This window comes from Myotis nattereri (assembly GCF_964212035.1).
Source record: "Myotis nattereri genome assembly, chromosome: 1".
Classification (NCBI taxonomy): Eukaryota; Metazoa; Chordata; class Mammalia; order Chiroptera; family Vespertilionidae; genus Myotis; species Myotis nattereri.
The window spans coordinates 110687774-110705760 of record NC_138075.1 but is presented as its reverse complement, the minus strand read 5'-3'; the positions used below and the strand labels follow the sequence as shown (position 1 = coordinate 110705760).

Genomic DNA, 17987 nt, shown 5'->3' with positions numbered 1-17987 from the left:
TGGTTGTCACTTCGCCACTTTTATTTCTGATTTTATTTATTTGGATCCTCTCTCTTTTTTTCTTGATGAGTCTGGCTCGTGGTTTATCAATTTTGTTTATCTTTTTAAAAAACCATCTCTTGTTTTCATTGATTTTTTTTTTCTAACGTATCTTAGACTCATTTTTTTCCTATATTATATTTCCTCACCCAAGGATATGTTTGTTTGTTTGTTTGTTTGTTTGTTTGTTTGTTTTAGAGAGAAAGGAAAGGGGAAAGAGAGAGAGAAACGTCAATCTGAGAGAGACATTGATCAGTTGTCTCCTGTATGTGCCCCAACCAGGGATGAAACCCACAACCTAAGCATGTGCCCTGACCAGGAATCAAACCCATAACCTTTTAGTGTATGGGACAACACTCCAACCAACTGAGCCACCCAGCCAGGGCTAGACTCAATTTTATTTATTTACTAGAGGCCCAATGCACAAAATTCATGCAAGAGTAGGCCTTCCTTTCCCTGGCTGCCAGCACTGGCTTCCCTCTGGCACTCGGGATCCGGGCTTCCCTCTGGCCGCCTGCAGGCACCTGGGACCCGGGTTTCCCTCCAGCCGCCAGCAGGCACCCGGGACGTGGACTTCCCACACAGCCCAGGCTTTGTCCGGAAGGTGGACCTGAAGGACATCCGGAAGGACGTCCAGTCTAATTAGCATATTGTGCTTTTATTATTATAGATGCTCCGATCTTTATTATTTCCTTTCTTCTCACTTTTGGCTCTGTTTGTTCTTTTCCTTGTTCCTTTAGGTGTAAGATTAGATTGTTTACTGAGATTTTTCTTGTTTCTTGAGGTAGGCCTGTATTGACCCTCAGGCTGCCTGGCTGGAAGGATTGACCATGACTACAGCAGACAAGCTGTTTTGTGGGGGCTCATTTCATGGAGCAGGAGTCTCTTTAGGGGAGCTCTAGTGCCCCCTTTAAGAACTGCTTTACCTTCATCAAATAGATGGGGGTCATTGTGTTTTCATTTTCATTTGTCTCAAGGATCTTTTTATTTCTTCCTTGATCTCACTGTTAACCCATTCATTGTCTAATAACATTTTATTTAGCCTTCATGTATTTGTGTGTTTTTCAGTTTTCTTTTTACAATTGATTTCTAGTTTCATACAATTGTGATCAGAGAAGATGCTTGATATGATTTCAATCTTCTTAAATGTATTGAGATTTGTTTTGTGATCTAACATGTGATATATCCTGGAAATATTCCATGTGCACTTGAAATGAATGTATATTCTGCTGATTTGGGGTGAAATGTTTTAAAAATATTTATTAAGTCCATCTGATATAGTGTGTCTTTTAAAGCCACTGTGTCCTTATTGATTTTCTGTCTGAATGATCTATCCATAGATATCAATGGGGTAGTAAAGTCCCCTTCTATGACTATGTAGTGGATCTCTCCCTTTATGTCTATAAATATTTGCTTTATATATTTAGATGCTCTGATGTTGGGTGCATAGATGTTTACGAGAGTTATATCCTCTTGTTGGATTGATCCCTTTATCATTATTAAATGCCCATCTTTGCCTCTTGTGACAGTCATTGTTTTAGTCTGTTTTGTCTGATATAAGTATTGCTACTCCAGTTTTTTGTTGTTGTTGTTGCCATTTTCATGAAATAACTTTTTCTGTACATTTACTTTCAGTCTTTTGAAAGGAAATTGGTCTCTTATAAGCAGTGTATAGGCATGGGTATTTTTTTTTTCCTTAATCCATTCAACCACTCCAAGTCTTTGGTTTGGAACATTTAGTCCATTTACATTTAAAGTAACTATTGATAGAGAGGCCTGTAGTTGTTGCCATGTGATTCATTGTTTTCTGGTTGTTTTGTAGTTCTTCTCTATTCCTTTCTCATTCTCTTACTCTCTTCCCTTGTATGTTGATGACTTTCTATAGTACTGTGTTTGGATTCCTTTGTCTTTATTCCTCCATGTCTCTTGCAGAGTTTTGATTTATGGTTACCATGTGCATCATATACACCAACCTATGTTTATGTGAGCCTATTTTAAGTTGATGGTCACTTAAATTTGAACACATTTTTTTAAAATATATTTTTTATTGATTAAGATATTACATATGTGTCCTTATCCCCACGTTACCCCCTACCCCCCCCCCCCCCGCTCATGCCCTCACCCCCCCCCCCCCGTTGTCCGTGTCCATTGGTTAGGCCTATATGCTTGCATATAAGTCCTTTGGTTGATCTTTCCCCGTTACCCCCACCCTCCCCTACCTTCCCTCCAAGGCCCGACAGTCCAATCAATGCCTCTCCATCTCTGGATCAGTCCTTGTTCATCATGTTGTTCATTATATTTGAACACATTTTTAAATCACTGCAATTTTGACTCACCCCCTCCACATTTATGTTTTTGCCATTATCTCTTACTTGTTTTTTTTCTGTGTGTGTATTTGTGTAGATTCCTTAATTTGTTGTTGTACTTACATGAGCTCATCCTACTTTTGTGTTTTAAACTTCGTGCTAGCTTTGTAGTTGGTGGATCCACTGCTTTTACTAAAATGTCTGCCTTTGTCAATGAAAATTTTTTCTTTCCTATGTTTTCTGATTCATATTTTTTATCTTTTTTTCCTACTTAAGGAAGTCCCTTTAACATTTCTTATAATATTCGCTCAGTAGTAATGAGCTACTTTAGTTTTTTTCTTGTCTAGGAAACTTTATCTCTCCTTTGATTCTAACTGCTAGCCTTACTGGGTAGAGTAATCTTGGTTGTAGTTCTTTTCTTTTTATCACTTTGAATATTTCATGCCAATCCTTCTGGCCAGCAAAGTTTCTGTTGAGAAATCAGCTGACAGTCTTATGGGAGCTCCCTTGCACATAACTAACTGCTTTCTTTTGCTACTTTTAAGATTCTCTTTGTCTTTAATCTTTGGCACTTTTATTATTATGTGTCTTGGTGTGGTCCTGTTTGGGTTCATCTTGTTTGGGACCTTCTGTGCTTCCTGGACTTGTAAGTCTATTTCCTTCACCAGGTTAGGGATGTTTTCATCATTATTTTTTCAAATAGGTTTTCAATTCCTTGCTCACTCTCTCTTTTCCTTCTGGTACCCCTATGACATGCATTGCTACACTTGATGTGGTCCCAGAGGTCTCTTAAACTGTCCTCATTTTTTTTCTTCTTTCTTTTTTTGCCTGTTCTCATTGGGTGTTTTCTACTACTTGTCTTCCAAATCACTGATTTGATCCTCTGCTTCATGTACTCTGCTGTTGATTCCCTTAATGTGGTTTTCATTTCAGTTATTGTATTCTTCATTTATGACTGGTTCTTTTTTATGTTTTCTATCTCTTTCTGTAAGTTCTCACTGAGTTCATCTGTATTTTTTCCCCCTCTAAGTTCATTGAGAATCCTTATAACCAGTGTTTTGAACTCTGTAGCTGATAGATTGCTTTTCTCCATTTTGTTTAATTTTTTTTCTGGAGTTTTATCTTGTTCTTTCATTTGGGACATGTTTCTTTGTCTCCTCATTTTGGCTGCCTCCCTGTGCTTGTTTCTATTTATTAGGTAGAGCTGCTATATTTCCCAGTCTTGGCAAAATGGTCTTACCTACTAGGTGTCTTGGGGAACCCAGTAGCGCAGTCTCCCTGTTCACCTGAGCCAGGTGTTCCAGGGGTGTCCCTTGTGTGGATTGTGTATGCCTTCCTGTTGTAGTCAAGCCTTGATTTCTTTTGGCACATCAGTCAGTGGGATTGATCCTCAGGCTGATTGGCTGGGAGGACTGGCTAAGACTACAGCAGAGACACTGTTTTGTGGGGTGCATTTCATAGAGCAGGAGGCTCTTTAGTGGGCTTCTGATGCCTGCTAAGTCTACCCTTTGTGTGTGTCATGTATGGAGCTGGTTGGGTGGTGCTCTGGTGTGATCTGAAGCTGGACACCAGGAATGTTGGTTCTGGAGGCTGTTGGAAGGGGTTCTGGTGCAAGTCAAAGTCAACCATCATTTGTGCTTGGCTCAGGTCCACCTGGTGAAGCTATAAAGTAATATGTAGCTACTTGCCACTTGTGCAAGGCTTAGAAATGTTTGGGAGATGCTATGCTGAAAACTTTGGCTGGCTGCCACTAGTGCTGTGCTTGGACCTTTTGGTGGGCACCACGATGTAAACTGAGGCCAGCCATCACTTGTGCTGGGCTTCGTTCCAAGCCAGCACTCAACGTAGCTTATGCCAGGCTTGGGACCACCTCATAGGAGTTATAATGCAAGTTGAGCCCTGTTGCTGCTTGTTATGGGTTTGGGGCCATTTAGCAAGAAGTTCAGGGCATGCTGAAGCCAACCATTGCTTGTTTGGGGGTTTGGGGATCTTTGAGAGATTTTAGGAAAGTCTACAGCACATGCTAAGGCAGGCCAATTGTGTGGAAAAGCCTCCGGAAGTGGCTTGGACTGAGCACACGAGTTGAGTGGGACAAGGTCTCAGGAAACCACTAGGGCAGGGTGAACAGTGCTAAGTTAATAGCTATATTTGGTGCCTGCCTGCACCTGCGGGCTGAGTTGGGGAAGAGTTCAACAAAGGAGCAATGGCGACTGCTAACACGTCTATCCCTGAAGACAGCTCTCCTGACCCCTGCCCCTCCAGCCCTCACCCTGAGGCTAGTCAATTCAGTTCCCCCCATAGGTCCCTAGCATTTTTCGAGTTGTTTTTCCTGCAAACTTCAAATGAGTGAGTTTGTGAGCCAGTGAGTCCAGGAAGACGCCCCTCGAGAGGAACACCTGGAACTCCAATAGCCTTCTGTCTTACTTAGCTGCTATCCCTGCTTATTCTCACAGCCAGGTGTTGCGGGGACTCCTCTTCCTGGCACTGGTGCTTCAGGCAGGGGAGCCCGGTGTGGGGCTGGGACCCGTTTCTCCTCAGGGGGACCTCTGCACCCAAGATATACCTCCTGATTCTTAATTGCCACACCATGGGACCTTCCTGTTCCACATCTTCTCCCCTCCTATAAGTCTCCATTGGCTTCTTCATTATATCCTTAGTTATAGAAGTTTTATTTAGCTAGGCATGAGGTGGTTCTCAAGAGTAGTTGTTCTCTAATTTAGGTGTAGTCATAGGAGGATGCAAGCAAAACATTTACCTACTTTGCCATCTTGGCTGGAAGTAAGTCCTTCTCTCCTTTTTTCAAAAACCTTTTTTGCCCACCCTAGCTGGTTTGGCCCAGTGGATAGAGCAACACATGCAGACTGAAGGGTCCCAGGTTCGATTCTGGCCAAGAGCACTACCTGGGTTGCAGGCTCGATCCCCAGTAGGGGATGTGCAGGAGGCAGCCAATCAATGATTCTCATCATTGATGTTTCTATCTCTCTTTCCCTCTCCTTTCCTCTCTAAAATCAATAAAAATATACATTTTTAAAAACCAAACAAACAAAAAAACATTTTTTGCCTGACCAGTGTGGCTCAATGGTTGAGCATCAACCCGTGAACCAGGAGGTCACAGTTCAGTTCCCAGTCAGGACACATACCTGGGTTTTGGGCTCAATCCCCAATAGGGCATGTGGGAGGCATCCGATAGATGATTCTCTCTCAGCATTGATGTTTCTATCTCTCTCTCTCCCCCTCTCTCATCCTCTCTCTGAAATCAATAAAAACAGCTCTAGCCAGTTTTGCTCAGTAGATAGAGCATCAGCCCATGGACTGAAAGGTCCAGGGTTCAATTCCAGACAAGGGCATGTACCCATTACAGCTTGATCCCTGGCCCTGGTCAGGGCACATGCAGGAGGCAACCAATTGATGTGTCTGTCTCACGTCGATGTTTCTCTGTGTGTCTCTCCTCCTCCCTTTCACTCTCTAAAAATCAAAGGAAAAATATCCTCGGGTGAGGATTAACAAAAAAATTAAATAATAAAATAATAAAAACATATTTTTAAAAAACCTTTTTAGTTATAAAACATAACCCACATGGAAAAATCGCATTGAACATAAAAATAAAACACAACACAACCAAGTTATTATAAAACAAATTCATGCACCGGTGGGGTCCCTTGGCCTGGCCTGTGGGATCGGGCCAAAACCGGCTCTCCGACATCCCCTGAGGGGTCCTGGATTGCGAGAGGGCGCAGGCCAGGCCAAGGTACCCCACTGATGCATGATCAGGGCCCAGGAGGGACTCAGGATGTTGGCCAGCCAGGGAGGGACTGTGGGAGCGTTCCAGGATGTGTCTGGCCCATCTCGCTCAGTCCCAATTGGCCGGACCCCAGCAGCAAGCTAACCTACCAATCAGAGCGTCTTTCCCCTGGTGGTCAGTGCATGTCATAGCAAGCAGTTGAGCAGCCTTAGCATATCATTAGCATATTATGCTTTGATTGGTTGAATGGACAACCAGATACTTAGCATATTAGCTTTTATTATATAGGATATCCATGAAACCACTACCTAGGTCAAGAAATAAAACATCATCAGTGCCTGGAAGCTCCTCACACCCCTTCTTTCCTAGACAAGATCACTGTGTCATCTTACTGTATTGCTTTGCTTCTTTATACTGTCATCACCTAAGTCAGTGGTCGGCAAACTGTGGCTTGCAAGCCACATATGGCTCTTTGGCCCCTTGAGTGTAGCTCTTCCACAAAATACTGAATTCTGCGCATGGGCCACGAAGTTTCAATCACACTGTACATGCGCGCCCGCACGTGGTATTTTGTGGAAGAGCCACACTCAAGGGGCCAAAGAGCCGCATGTGGCTCATGAGCCGCAGTTTGCTGACCACTGAATAAGTGTACTTCCCTAATCACTATGGCCTAATAGTCCCTGTTGTTAACTTTAAAGGACATCATACCATGTGCATTATTTTGTGTATGGTTCTTTTGCTCAACTTTATGTGTGAGATTCATCTGTGTGGTTATTTGGTGCTGTGGTCCCTCCTTTTTATGACTGTGTAGTATTTCACTGTATGGGTCCCCATCTGTCCCTTATCTCTGTCCAATAATTCCTCACTATCTTGCCAGCTCTTTAATATTTTTAAGTGTGTAGTTTTTATTTTGTATCCAGGTTTTAGGTTATCTCTGAGGTTGAGAGTTGTATATTATCCAATGTGCTATTCCCCAACATGGAAGTCCCTCCATTTTGAAGCTCTGCTTTCCAGCCTGATTTAGCCCTTTTTCTCCCAGGTCTCTAACAATTGCCCTGATCTTGAAGACTCCTCTCCCACTACCGCCCTCCCTTTGTCCTTAAGCCCCTCCCCGCGCTGCTCTACATTCCCCTTAACTATGGAAACTCTCCATCCCAAGGCTTCACTCACACCTCCGAGGGCTGCCCTCCCACCCCTCCATCTCCCATCTCCAGACCGAGGATCTCTTCAAGCTTGACAGCCATCAACTGCCTGTGGCCACCTCCACCTGGAGGCCACACAAGAACCTCACACTCAACATGCCCCTCCCCTCCCCAAGCCAGGACCTTCTCCCCATCACTTCCTGCATGTACTTCCTCGCTCACAAGACCCAAGATTCTTCTTCTTCTCCTCCTCCTCCTCCTCCTCCTCCTCCTCCTCCTCCTCCCCCCTTCCTCCTCCTTCTCCTCACTCTTCTCCCTCCTGCAGCTCCTGCCCTCGCCTTCGCGCCCACTGCCTTTACCGAAGCAAGTCCCGTGATGTGTCACCTTGCCTGCTGCTCTTGGCCTCCATCCCCCCGTATTCTCTGTGTTAAACAACCAGAGAGGTCTTGTCACATGCACCCCCTGCCCCCAGCTTAGACCCTTCAATGGTCAGTCCAAGCTCCTGAGACTGACCTTCAAGGCCCTCTTCTGTCTTCCCTGACGCCTCTCCAGCCATACTGCTACCCCTCTTCCCTGCATCCTGCTCTCCAGAAATTTGCCTGCTTTGTTCCTCATCACACATTCACCTCCCTGCCTTTGCCACAGTGTCTTCTCTGCCCAGAGAGCCTTCTCCCTACCCCAGGTAACACCTACTCATCTATAAAGAGTCAGCTCAGATTGTGACCTCCTCCAGGAAGCCTTCCTGAACACCAGGATGAGTTAAGAGCCTTCTCTGAACTCTCCTCTGATACAGGTACTTCTTGCCATCTTCTCAGTGTAGAGAGGAGACCACTATAGGCAGAGACCATATGGGCTCCTTTGTGCTTCATGGCCCCAGCATGGCACAGACCTGGCCCAAGTGGTGCTCAGCAAGTGTGGTTGGGTGTTCACTGATCTGCTTCTAGCCTAGGCTTTCTAACTTGTCTTTGTGACCTTGGGCTCACTGCTGAGAGCTGGGTCCTTGTGGGGTATCAGAGAGTGAGGGGATGCAGTGGGCACTCAGGATCAGGCATAAGTAAAGTCAGTGCCCTGAGGGTGTGCTAGCCCAAGCAGGCTGGGAACTGGGGGAAGGAGGAAGCAGGCAGAGGGGCAAGATCATGACAGGAAATCTGAGACATGGTGTCCTGTGTGTTCTCAAGGCTGGACTGTGACGCAGAATGTGGCCCTGAGTGGGGAGCCCAGCCAGGCTGCTTGCATAGGTCAGGCTGCAGCTTCTCAGCTCAGCTGTGCTGCCCAAGGTTTCCACTCTGCTATGAGGGTGGGCAAAACTGGGGAAGGAGGACAGGCCTGCCAGGCTGCGTCTCTGGGTCCCATGGACAGAGAATACTGGCCAGGGTAGAGACTGAGGAGGATAAACTGGGACCAGGTCCCTCTCCATCTTCCTGGAAAGACCTCATGCTCAGAGAGCAGCCAGGCTGGGGTGGCACAGGGGTCAGGGAAGGTCTATAGAGTTATTGTCCAAGGAGTGGAGTCCAGAAGAAGCCATGATCCTTCCTCCAGCAGGGCCCATCTGGCTGAGGAGAGGACACCCACTTTATCTGGGTCTCAGCTTTCTTCATCTGTCAAGGGGGGATGTTAACAAAAGAGCTTTGCTCACCCCTGAGACTGCTGGGATGAAGAACAATGGGATCCTAGAAAAAGATGAACGCTGAATGGGAAGGGGGTGATCAGATTCACAGAGTAGACAGAGGGCCTGGCAACCCCTTCCCCTGGGACTCCCTCCATGCACACACACACTCACACACTATCAGTCCTCATGTGATTAAAAATATCTGGCCCAGCTGGCATCAACCTATGAACCAGGAGGTCACAGTTTGATTCCAGGTCAGGGCACATGCCTGGGTTGCAGGCTCGATCACCAGTGTGGGGCGTGCAGGAGACAGCCGATCAATGATTCTCTCATCAATGATGTTTCTGTCTCTCTCTCTCCCTCTCCCGGTCCATTTGAAAGCAATACAAAGATATTTTTTAAAAAATATATTTTATTGATTTTTTTACAGAGAGAAAGGGAGAAGGATGGAGAGTTAGAAACATCAATGAGAGAGAAACATCGATTCAGCTGCCTCCTGCACACTCCCCACTGGGGATGTGCCTACAACCAAGGTACATGCCCTTAACCGGAATTGAACCTGGGACCCCTGAGTCCATAGGCCGATGCTCTATCCACTGAGCCAAACCGGTCAGGGCAATAAAAAGATATTTAAAAAATTTTTCTGGATGGAATATAAAAGGACAAATTAGGTTTTAGGAATGCAGAAGTGGAGGTATGAAGGGAGAAATAAGAATGTGGGAAGGGGAGGGCTGGGTCAGTGTGCATGAGGGGGAAGCTTGTACGAGTTTTTATATGCCAGGCTTTGCATCTGATCCAAACCTCAGGAGTTCACTCTGAACCACAGCCACAGAGATCCCAGCCCTCCACCAGCACACACATAGAGTAAGGTGCCCGGACTACAGCGTCCAGCAGGGTTCTTCCTTGCCTAAGCCCCTCTGCCCCCTCCCCTACTGTGGGCAGGCCTCACCTGAAGAAGAAGCTGGTGAGGCAGCAATGGGATCAGGCTGGCTTATTCAAATCTGCTGTTTCCACGCTGCGCTGGGCCAGGTGCAGGTGGGACAGTGAGATGAGCTGCACCCACCTCTTCTGGCTCAGAGCGGCCGGGGCTCCTTGAAGAGCAGGCAGGGGACCTCCTTCTTTCACCTTTGCCCCAAGGCAATCTTGGCCTCAGGGACAAAAGGCAGAATGGGGCCTCAGGACATCAGATGGACATTGGTACCTACACTGGCCACCTCCTCCGTCAGTGCCCCTAATTTCTGTAGACAGATTCAGTCGGTCATTCTTCCCTCTGGGTGAGGCCCCAGCCTTCCACAATCAAGTAGATGCAAAAAGCACAGGTTTTGGAGTGGAGTCTGAGCTCCAGTGCTAGCTCCACATTTGCGGCAGTGTGACCTTACGTCACTGAACCAGCGTGAGTCTCAGGATGTTCTGAGGCATCATGCCAGCCCTCAACAACTATCAGCGTGCCCGCCTGCTCGTTTTCAGAAGGGCCTGGCCGGAGGCATCGCTGAATCCACCCAGCCCCCCAGGATCAAACTGGGAGGAGGCCTCTCTGGGTACAGAGGCTGCAGTGAGAGCCTAGGAGCAGGACCCACAGAAGCATTCACAGCTCAGAGCTGAGCAGAGCCCATTGTTGCGGAGAGTTGAGAGGCTCCCCAGAGGAGGGCTGCTGTGTGGAGGCTTCACGTACTTAACCAAACTTGAGCCAGGATTTCATTTATTTTTTAATTCATTAAATGTTTTTAATTTGTTTATGTGAAGTACAGCACACATTCAGACAAATGCACAAAACATAAGTGTATTCGCTGTGTTGAATTATTACAAAATACATAGCAAATGCTCAGTGAGGGTCAAGAGGTACAGCATGCCAGCGCCCTCAAAGCTCCCTGGTGTCTCCCAATCACCTCCCCAAATGGATCTCATACCCTGACTTCTACTTTTATAGCTTAAGTTTGTCTATTTTTGAACCAAATCTACATGGAATCATTGAGTAGGTATTTTGTGTTTGACTTCTTTTGTGTGCTATATTAAAGAGATGTTTCCATGTGGTTTCATGTAGCTGATGTTGGCTCATTGTTATTGCTGTGTAGTATTCCACTGTGTGACTATCTCCCCATTCTACTGTGAGGGGCATTTGTGTCGTGTCCAGTTAAGGGTTATTACAAATAAGGCTGATAGCAATGCTCTTACCTCTGCTTCTAGATGCATTCACACTTGCATGTTTATTGGGTATATACTCAGGAATACAATTGCTACATCATAGGCTTTGCATGTGTTCAACATTAATAGTATCCAGTATCCAAGCAATTCTCCAAAGTGATGAGTAAGGCAGCCAGGAAAAAGAGGAAGGGGTCTGACCTGCTGATAAAGCGGCCACAGAACAGAAATAGGGTTGGATGGGAATAGATACCTCCAGGTCCTACCTGCCCTGGCTAGGCCCTGTGCCAGCCACCCCACACACTCTGACTGAGCCCTGCAGCACCTGTGTTTATCCTGTCTGAGGAATCTGAGGCTCATACAGGAAGGGGCCTGTCTCAGTTCACTCAGTGAGTCAGTGGCCACGCTGGGCTGTGCCCAGAGCCTGACCACAAAGCCCTGTGTGGACTCTGGGCTGGCTCCTAATTAACGGGCTGTCTGAGGGCACCCTGTGGGCAGATCTGGAGGAGCCAAGACCTGGAACTCGACTGGAGCAGGTGCTGGAGAAATGGGCCCGGCCTGGCACTGGTTAGAGGGAATCCAGCCAAAAGCCTAGACAGCAGCAGGTGACAAGTGGTGTCTGATGAACCCCTGCTGTCCAGGAGGGGCAAGAAGCCAGTGGCTCAGCCTGCAGCTGGTGGTTGGCAGTGGTTGGGAGCTGGGCCTCGTCCCCAGTCAGCATGAGGCCTAGGGGGAAACTGGGTGCAGAACTCTGCTTCTGGGAGACTTGGGACCCTGGCCGTTTTAGGAGCCCCCCCCCCCTCCCTCCATGTGCAAGTCCTCAACAGTCACTGGGAGGCCAAGCAATCAGGGCTTAACAAACTCCTGCTGTCTTCACCCGCTCCTCCCCCCACCGAGCACCCACCTCCTCCCCTTCTATGGACCTTTCTGGCTTCATGTTTTGGGTCCCTGTTATATCTTGTGCTGTTTGGATTTAAGAAACTCCCTTTATAAAACTTTTTCTAAGTAACAAGAGGGACTTTCTAATTATGAAATCAATGCATGTAAATATAGCTTAGTAATTCTCCTATGCACACAGAAGGTCAGACATAAATAATTTCCCCACATTGAGATCACACTGATGATTCTTTTTAGTAGCCTATTGCATCACTTCTCAACATACTGTTATGTTTCCATGTCGGAGCCTCATGGCAGGATTGCACAGCACTTAGAACACAGATTCAAGTGCCACTGGAGTCTGTGAGCTGAAGTGTGGGTTTCAGATCTTGGCTCTGCCACTCAGTTTTGCAACTGACCCAGTTAGTTGCCCATCTGGGCCTTGGTTTCCTTGTCGGTAAAATGAGGATGATCACAGTACTGACCCCCATAGGCTTGTTGTGAGGACAACTGAGGGAAGCCCTCCTCCTAACCTGGAATGTAGTGAAGCTCAATGCGTGCCAGACATTAAGATTTTTGTTACTCTGAAGCTAACAACAGAGCCTGGCATCCTGGCCCCAGATCTTGGAGCTGGATCTCCCAGGCCTACTTTCCTGACCCCTAAGCTGGCTGGGGTGCTGGAGCCTGTGGTCAGTTCCCAAGTGGCAGTCAGTGGAGTTTCTGAGAGGTTCTCCCTGGGTTCTCAGTGACATGAGGAAGGAGCAGGGAGAAGCCAGAGAAGTAGCCCTGGGAACCTGGTTCCAGGACCTGTCGAGTCTCTATCACTCACAATCTTCCCCACCTAGTGTCTGAGCCCTGGGTCCCGCATGACCCCTGGGAGAGAACCCGAGTGTGACTTCTCTCACATGGTGCAGATCAAATTATAGCCACCCCTCGGAGGAGTTGCTAAGAGTTGAGGGCATGCTGTCCATCGGCCTTGGGGTTGACCCACCGACTCCTAAGTGTGGGTACAGATGTGGGCCGGAGGCTCAACTCTGAGCACTGGGATCCACAGGAGATAAACAGCTACCGACAGGCCATACAGACGATGGCTGAGGACATCCTGTCGCTGCGGAAACACGCCAGGGTCCTGGAGGCAGAGAACCGCATGCTGAGGAAGCACCTGATCCAGGAGGAAATGGAGGAGGAGCAGGACAATGCTGACAAGACCCAGAAGCTGAGTGAGGGCAGAAAGGGTGCCTGCCTGAGCCTCGGCTCTGAATTGTGGGACAGGGCGGTGGGGACCTTTCCCGGGTGTTCATGTTACTGGACACGGGCTGATAGGAGCCAGCTGGGCCCTCTCCATAGTGGGAAACAGGGAATCCAGTCCTGTCTCAAACCTCAGGGCTGAGAGACGCCTGCCCTCACCCCCAAACTGTGCTGATTGGAGCTGGAAGATGCTTCCTGCCTGAGCCACCTCTCCCCATGCCCCCACCACCAGTGTCCATGAGGCGGAAACTGCTGCTGAGTGAGCTGGACATGAAGAAACTGAGGGACACGGTGCAGCATCTGCAGAATGAGCTGATCCGAGTGAGCTGGGGCAGAGAGCATGGGGAGCGAGGGTGGGAATCTGTGGAGAGGTGCCTGGGAGCAGAAGGAAGAAGGGCCTAGAGGGAGGGGAGCCAGCACAGTGGAGAACCCAGCAGCGGGGCTGGGGTGAGCCCTCTAGGCCAAGGGCACTCCTTCTTCTCGCTTGCCCCCGTCCCCCACCATCAGAGGAATGATCGAGAGAAGGAGCTGCTTCTGTACCAGACTCAGCAGCCACAGGCTGCGCTCCCGAAGCGGCCACAGGACAAGCTGCAGAAGATGAAGGCGCTGGAGGAGACCGTGCGGCACCAGGAGAAGGCAGGTGCAGGGGGGAAGGCTCCAGGGGCCAGCCATGGAGGGAATGTGTGGAGCCCCAGCCCAGGCCAGCCTCTGCACTCTGCTCCCCAGGTGATTGAGAAGATGGAGGGGTTGCTGAAGAGCAAGCTTCAGGAGAGGAGCGAGCCCCTGCCCGACAGGCTGCAGGGAAAGCCCGGCAGGGGTGAGCTGCTCCCCCGGCGTCATCCAGGCCCTGGAGTTCCTCCCTCCCAGAGCTTCCCAGTTCCAGGAGCTCCTCCCAATTGTGGCCGATGGTGGGACGCCCCTATTCACAGGCCCTTGCACTCTATTCTCCCAGGAAACCCACAGGACACAGAGTATGAGCCAGGCTAGAAAGGCGTAGGGGAGAACCCTGCAGACCAGAGCAGCAGAGAGGGGCTGCCCGGAAAGTTTCCAATTTCTTAACTCCAGGATCCTTCAAATTATGTCCTCCTCTCCCGTGTTTGCAGAATCTGCTTCTATGTAAAACAAACAAAATGCTTTGGTTAAGTCAATGATTTGTTTTTTCCATCGATGTTAACCAAAGCCACCTAGAGCTGCCATTTAGAGGTAGCTCTGGTGAGCAGGAGAGAATCAGCTCACACCTAGCAGGCGAGCCCAAGCAGATTTCCCTGCACCTGTCTGGGCCGCCTCACCAGAGACCCCTGTGAGCCCAGCCAGCATTCAGCCTTTACTGCGTGGGACTGGGAGTGGGGGTGTGCTTCTGAAGGCCTTTAGAAAACAATGAAAGTAGGGCTCTCCTTTCAGGCCCTGAGGTCACCAGGGAGTAGGATGAGAAACAAGAAGGTAGCTTCAGGGCCAAGGAAATTACCATACCAAGAGCAGAGAAGGGAGGAAAGACAGAAGGATGAAGAGCTAGACCTAGGACAAATGGCAGGGGAGTGATTAGGGAGAACGGTGGGAACAGATTCTAAAGAGTTGAGAATAATGGTCTGAGGAGTGTGGGCCTGATCCCACTGGCAGTGGGGAGCCATTAAAGGCTTGGGAGCAGAGGAGGGGCAGAATGGAGCAAAATGCTGGAGCAGATCAGGCCAGGGAGATGGAGACAGGACAGCCCGCCTCATGAACATCTGTGGCCATTTCCGTCTTCCCCATGCTCTCAGCCTCAGGACTTCCCCAGGATCCTGCAGGAGAGAACCTGCCTGTTGACCTTTACTCAGTGCTGCTGGCAGAAAACTCGAGGCTGCGGGCAGAGCTGGATAAGAGCCGCCAACAGTCGGCCCCCATCATTCTGCAGCAGCAGGCCCTGCCGGTAAGAGCCACCAGCACAGGCCTGCCTGGGTCTGCCTGTGCAGGCCAGCAGGTGCCAGCCATCACCTAGTACAGTCCAAGTCAAAGACTAAGGCCAGCAGGAGGCTTCCCAGTGTCTCCGATGTGCCTGGCATCTCCTGGAGTGCCAGCCCTCAAGTCTTGCTCTTTCTCCTTGGGGGACACACATGGGTCTGAAAGCTTCACCTTGACCCTTACCTAGCTTCCTGGGAGAAAGCAAGCCCCTAACTGGCCCTTGACCTCTGACTCCTTTTGCCACCTGGCTGGCCTGCTCTTGAACTCCACACAGACCTCTCAGAAACTCCAGTCTGAAGCACTTCCTGGGACTGGTATAGCCTTGGAGAGTCCTTTTCCCCTACCCCCTGTGGAGTTGGGAGCAGGAGACCTGGCAGAGAGGCTTTGAGAGACAGACGGCCCAGGCCCCTCCAAGTGCACAGAAACCCTGCCTGCACAGGTGGGTGCCCAGGCTCCAGACATGCCCTGGCCCCCCTCCACATTTGAGGCTGCTATAGGGGCCCTGCTTTACGTAAACCCAAAGACCAGCCATTTGAATTACAGGAGGAGAGTTCTGTTTGAAAGCATTCCTGAAGCATGGACATCTAGGGAAAGTGCTGGGGACAGTGCAGCCCTTGTTTCACAGATTCTTCACTCCACAAAAACTCCCAGTTCAAGATTCCAGTCTATGCACCAATGGGCACTCCCTCATGCATTTTACATTTAAAAATTGATGTGCAGCCCTGGTCAATGTGGCTCAGTTGGTTGGTGTATCATTCCGTGCACTCATTCCCAGTCAGGCCACATTTCTAGGTTGTGGGTTCGATCGATCTCCAGTCAGGGTGTGTAATGGAAGCAATCAATCGATGTCTCTCTCTTTCTCTCTCTCTCTCTCTCTCTCTCTCTCTCTCTCTCTCTCTCTCTCTCCCCCCCCCCCCCCTCTCTCTCCCTGTCCTCTCTCTAAAATCGATAAAAAATATCCTCAGGTGATGATTAAAAATAATAAATAATCTATAATAATAAAAGCATAATATGCTAATTAGGCCAACCAACCTTCCAGACGTCCTTCTGGATTACCTTCCAGAACCACCAGTGGGCAGGGGGTGGGGCCAGCAAGCCTGCGCCGCCAGGCCAGCCATGGTGGCCCTGGCGCCACACCTTCCTCAGACGCAGGGGTGGGGGGGACAAGGGGCAGCACAGTCCCAGAGCCTCCGTAGAGGCCGGATGGGGTGCAACTGCAGCACCTCAACCTCCCCTGGCCAGCCCAACCCCAGATCGCCCCCTCCACCAGTGGGGAGAGGGGGCGGGGGAGATGAGGGCAGGGTCAGTGCTAAGGAGCAGTGACCCTAGCTTCTGGTGAGTGAACAGCACTCCCCCCCACCCCCCCACCCCCCGCCCCACTTCCCCCAGCCAGAAGCCAGAAGCCAGGCTCAGGGCTCGCATGAGCCTCTCCTACTTCTGGGGGCAGACAGGCAGTAAGGAGCGAGGATTTCTGGGCTGCAAGAGCCTAGACTGCGAAAGAGATGTCTGAGTGCCAGTGTAGGCCCGATTCCCAGGGGGTCCTGGACTGCGAGAGGCCACAGGCTGGGCTGAGGGACCCTGCCCCCTTCCCACCAGTGCACAAATTTCATGCACCGGGCCTCTAGTAATAATGATGATGATGATGATGATGATGATGATGATGATGTGCAAAAGCCATATACCCAAAATCTGTGGGAAGAAGATCTGTGAAAAAAACACATGCCATATCAGGTCTGAACTTCAGGAAGAGGCTGTAACCCTTGTCTGAGGCTCTGCATCAGAGAGCTGATTTGGGCCTCAGCTGGGGCCATGTGTGAGTTTCTGCTTTGGCCACAGGATCTTCTTACCAACCCTTCGGACAAGCTTAACCTCCTGGCCAAGCTGGAACAAGCTCAGAACCGGATCCTATCCCTGGAAAGCCAGGTAGGTGAGGCAAAGGAGTTGGTCAGACTGGGCAGGCTCACCACTTGGCCCATGACCAGGGTTGTAGCTCAGTATGTGAGCAGGGTCAGGCTCAACCTATGATCAGAGCCAAGGATCAGTGTGGACTCAGAGTCAGGGTTCAGGATGATGTTGGAACTCAAAGAAGATCATCTGTGTCTTAGCCAGACTGTACAGGCCCCTCTGTACCCAGCCCTGCCACCCACGGTCTCTTGGGGAAGCAGCAAGCTCAGATTGCCCAGGGTTTTGCTTTCTGCCCAGAGAATAGGCTCAAGCTCTGGTTGTCTCAGATCTCAGGGATGGGCCCTGCTACCTAGAGGTTCCCCATCTGTCCTTCCCATGGTGGCAGTTAGAGGACTCAGCTCGACGCTGGGGACGAGAGAAGCAGGACTTGGCCACGCAGTTGCAAGAGCAAGAGAACGGCTTGGGTCACCCTTCAAACTCCATCATCGCAGACCTGCCTGTGAGTGATCCCTCTGGAAGAGCTCCCTGGGGTTCGGGCAGTAGAGCTGGCAACTTCTACCTGGAGTCACTGGGCCATGAAAAAAACTGTCCAGGGGAGCCAGCTCCCTAGCTGGAATTCAGAGGACCTAAGCTCAGCTTCTACTCTATTACCAACAGAAGAAGCCCTGGCCTTGTCTCAGTTCCTCACCTGTCTAAGGGGAATAGAAAACCTTGTCAGAACTACCCCCTTCCCCATGGTGATGGTGAGAATCAAAAGGGAGAGAGCTGTGGATGAAGTATGTACACAAGCACTCCTGGAATGCTCTGGGGCTGGCTGTACTTTAGGACTGAATTTACTCATGAGCAAAGCACACATGGTCATCACCCAACTCCATAGTGCCTAAGACTGTCCCATGAGCACACCCTTCTTGGGCAACTGCAATGCTGCAGACCTGCCAGGGATAGGAACATGTTGCCAGAAACATTGCAGTTTCCTAAAAACAAACAGACCTACTCACGACTGTCCCTCAAGCTCAGCCTGGGCCACCCAGCCCCCAGAGCAA

General features: G+C 49.5%; 1 protein-coding gene across 1 annotated transcript in view; it reads left to right on the top strand.

Moving 5' to 3' along the window:
• Positions 1-17987, top strand: part of CCDC33 (coiled-coil domain containing 33) — a gene marked incomplete at its 5' end in the record, with an annotated part of 98990 nt that overhangs the window by 80507 nt on the left and 496 nt on the right. Inside the window, 6 exons of the mRNA XM_081101617.1 lie at positions 12908-13073; positions 13334-13422; positions 13609-13918; positions 14859-15007; positions 16876-16962; positions 17330-17443. Of these exons, the coding sequence (XP_080957743.1) occupies positions 12908-13073; positions 13334-13422; positions 13609-13918; positions 14859-15007; positions 16876-16962; positions 17330-17443 (915 nt within the window). The remainder of the gene's footprint in view (positions 1-12907; positions 13074-13333; positions 13423-13608; positions 13919-14858; positions 15008-16875; positions 16963-17329; positions 17444-17987) is intronic.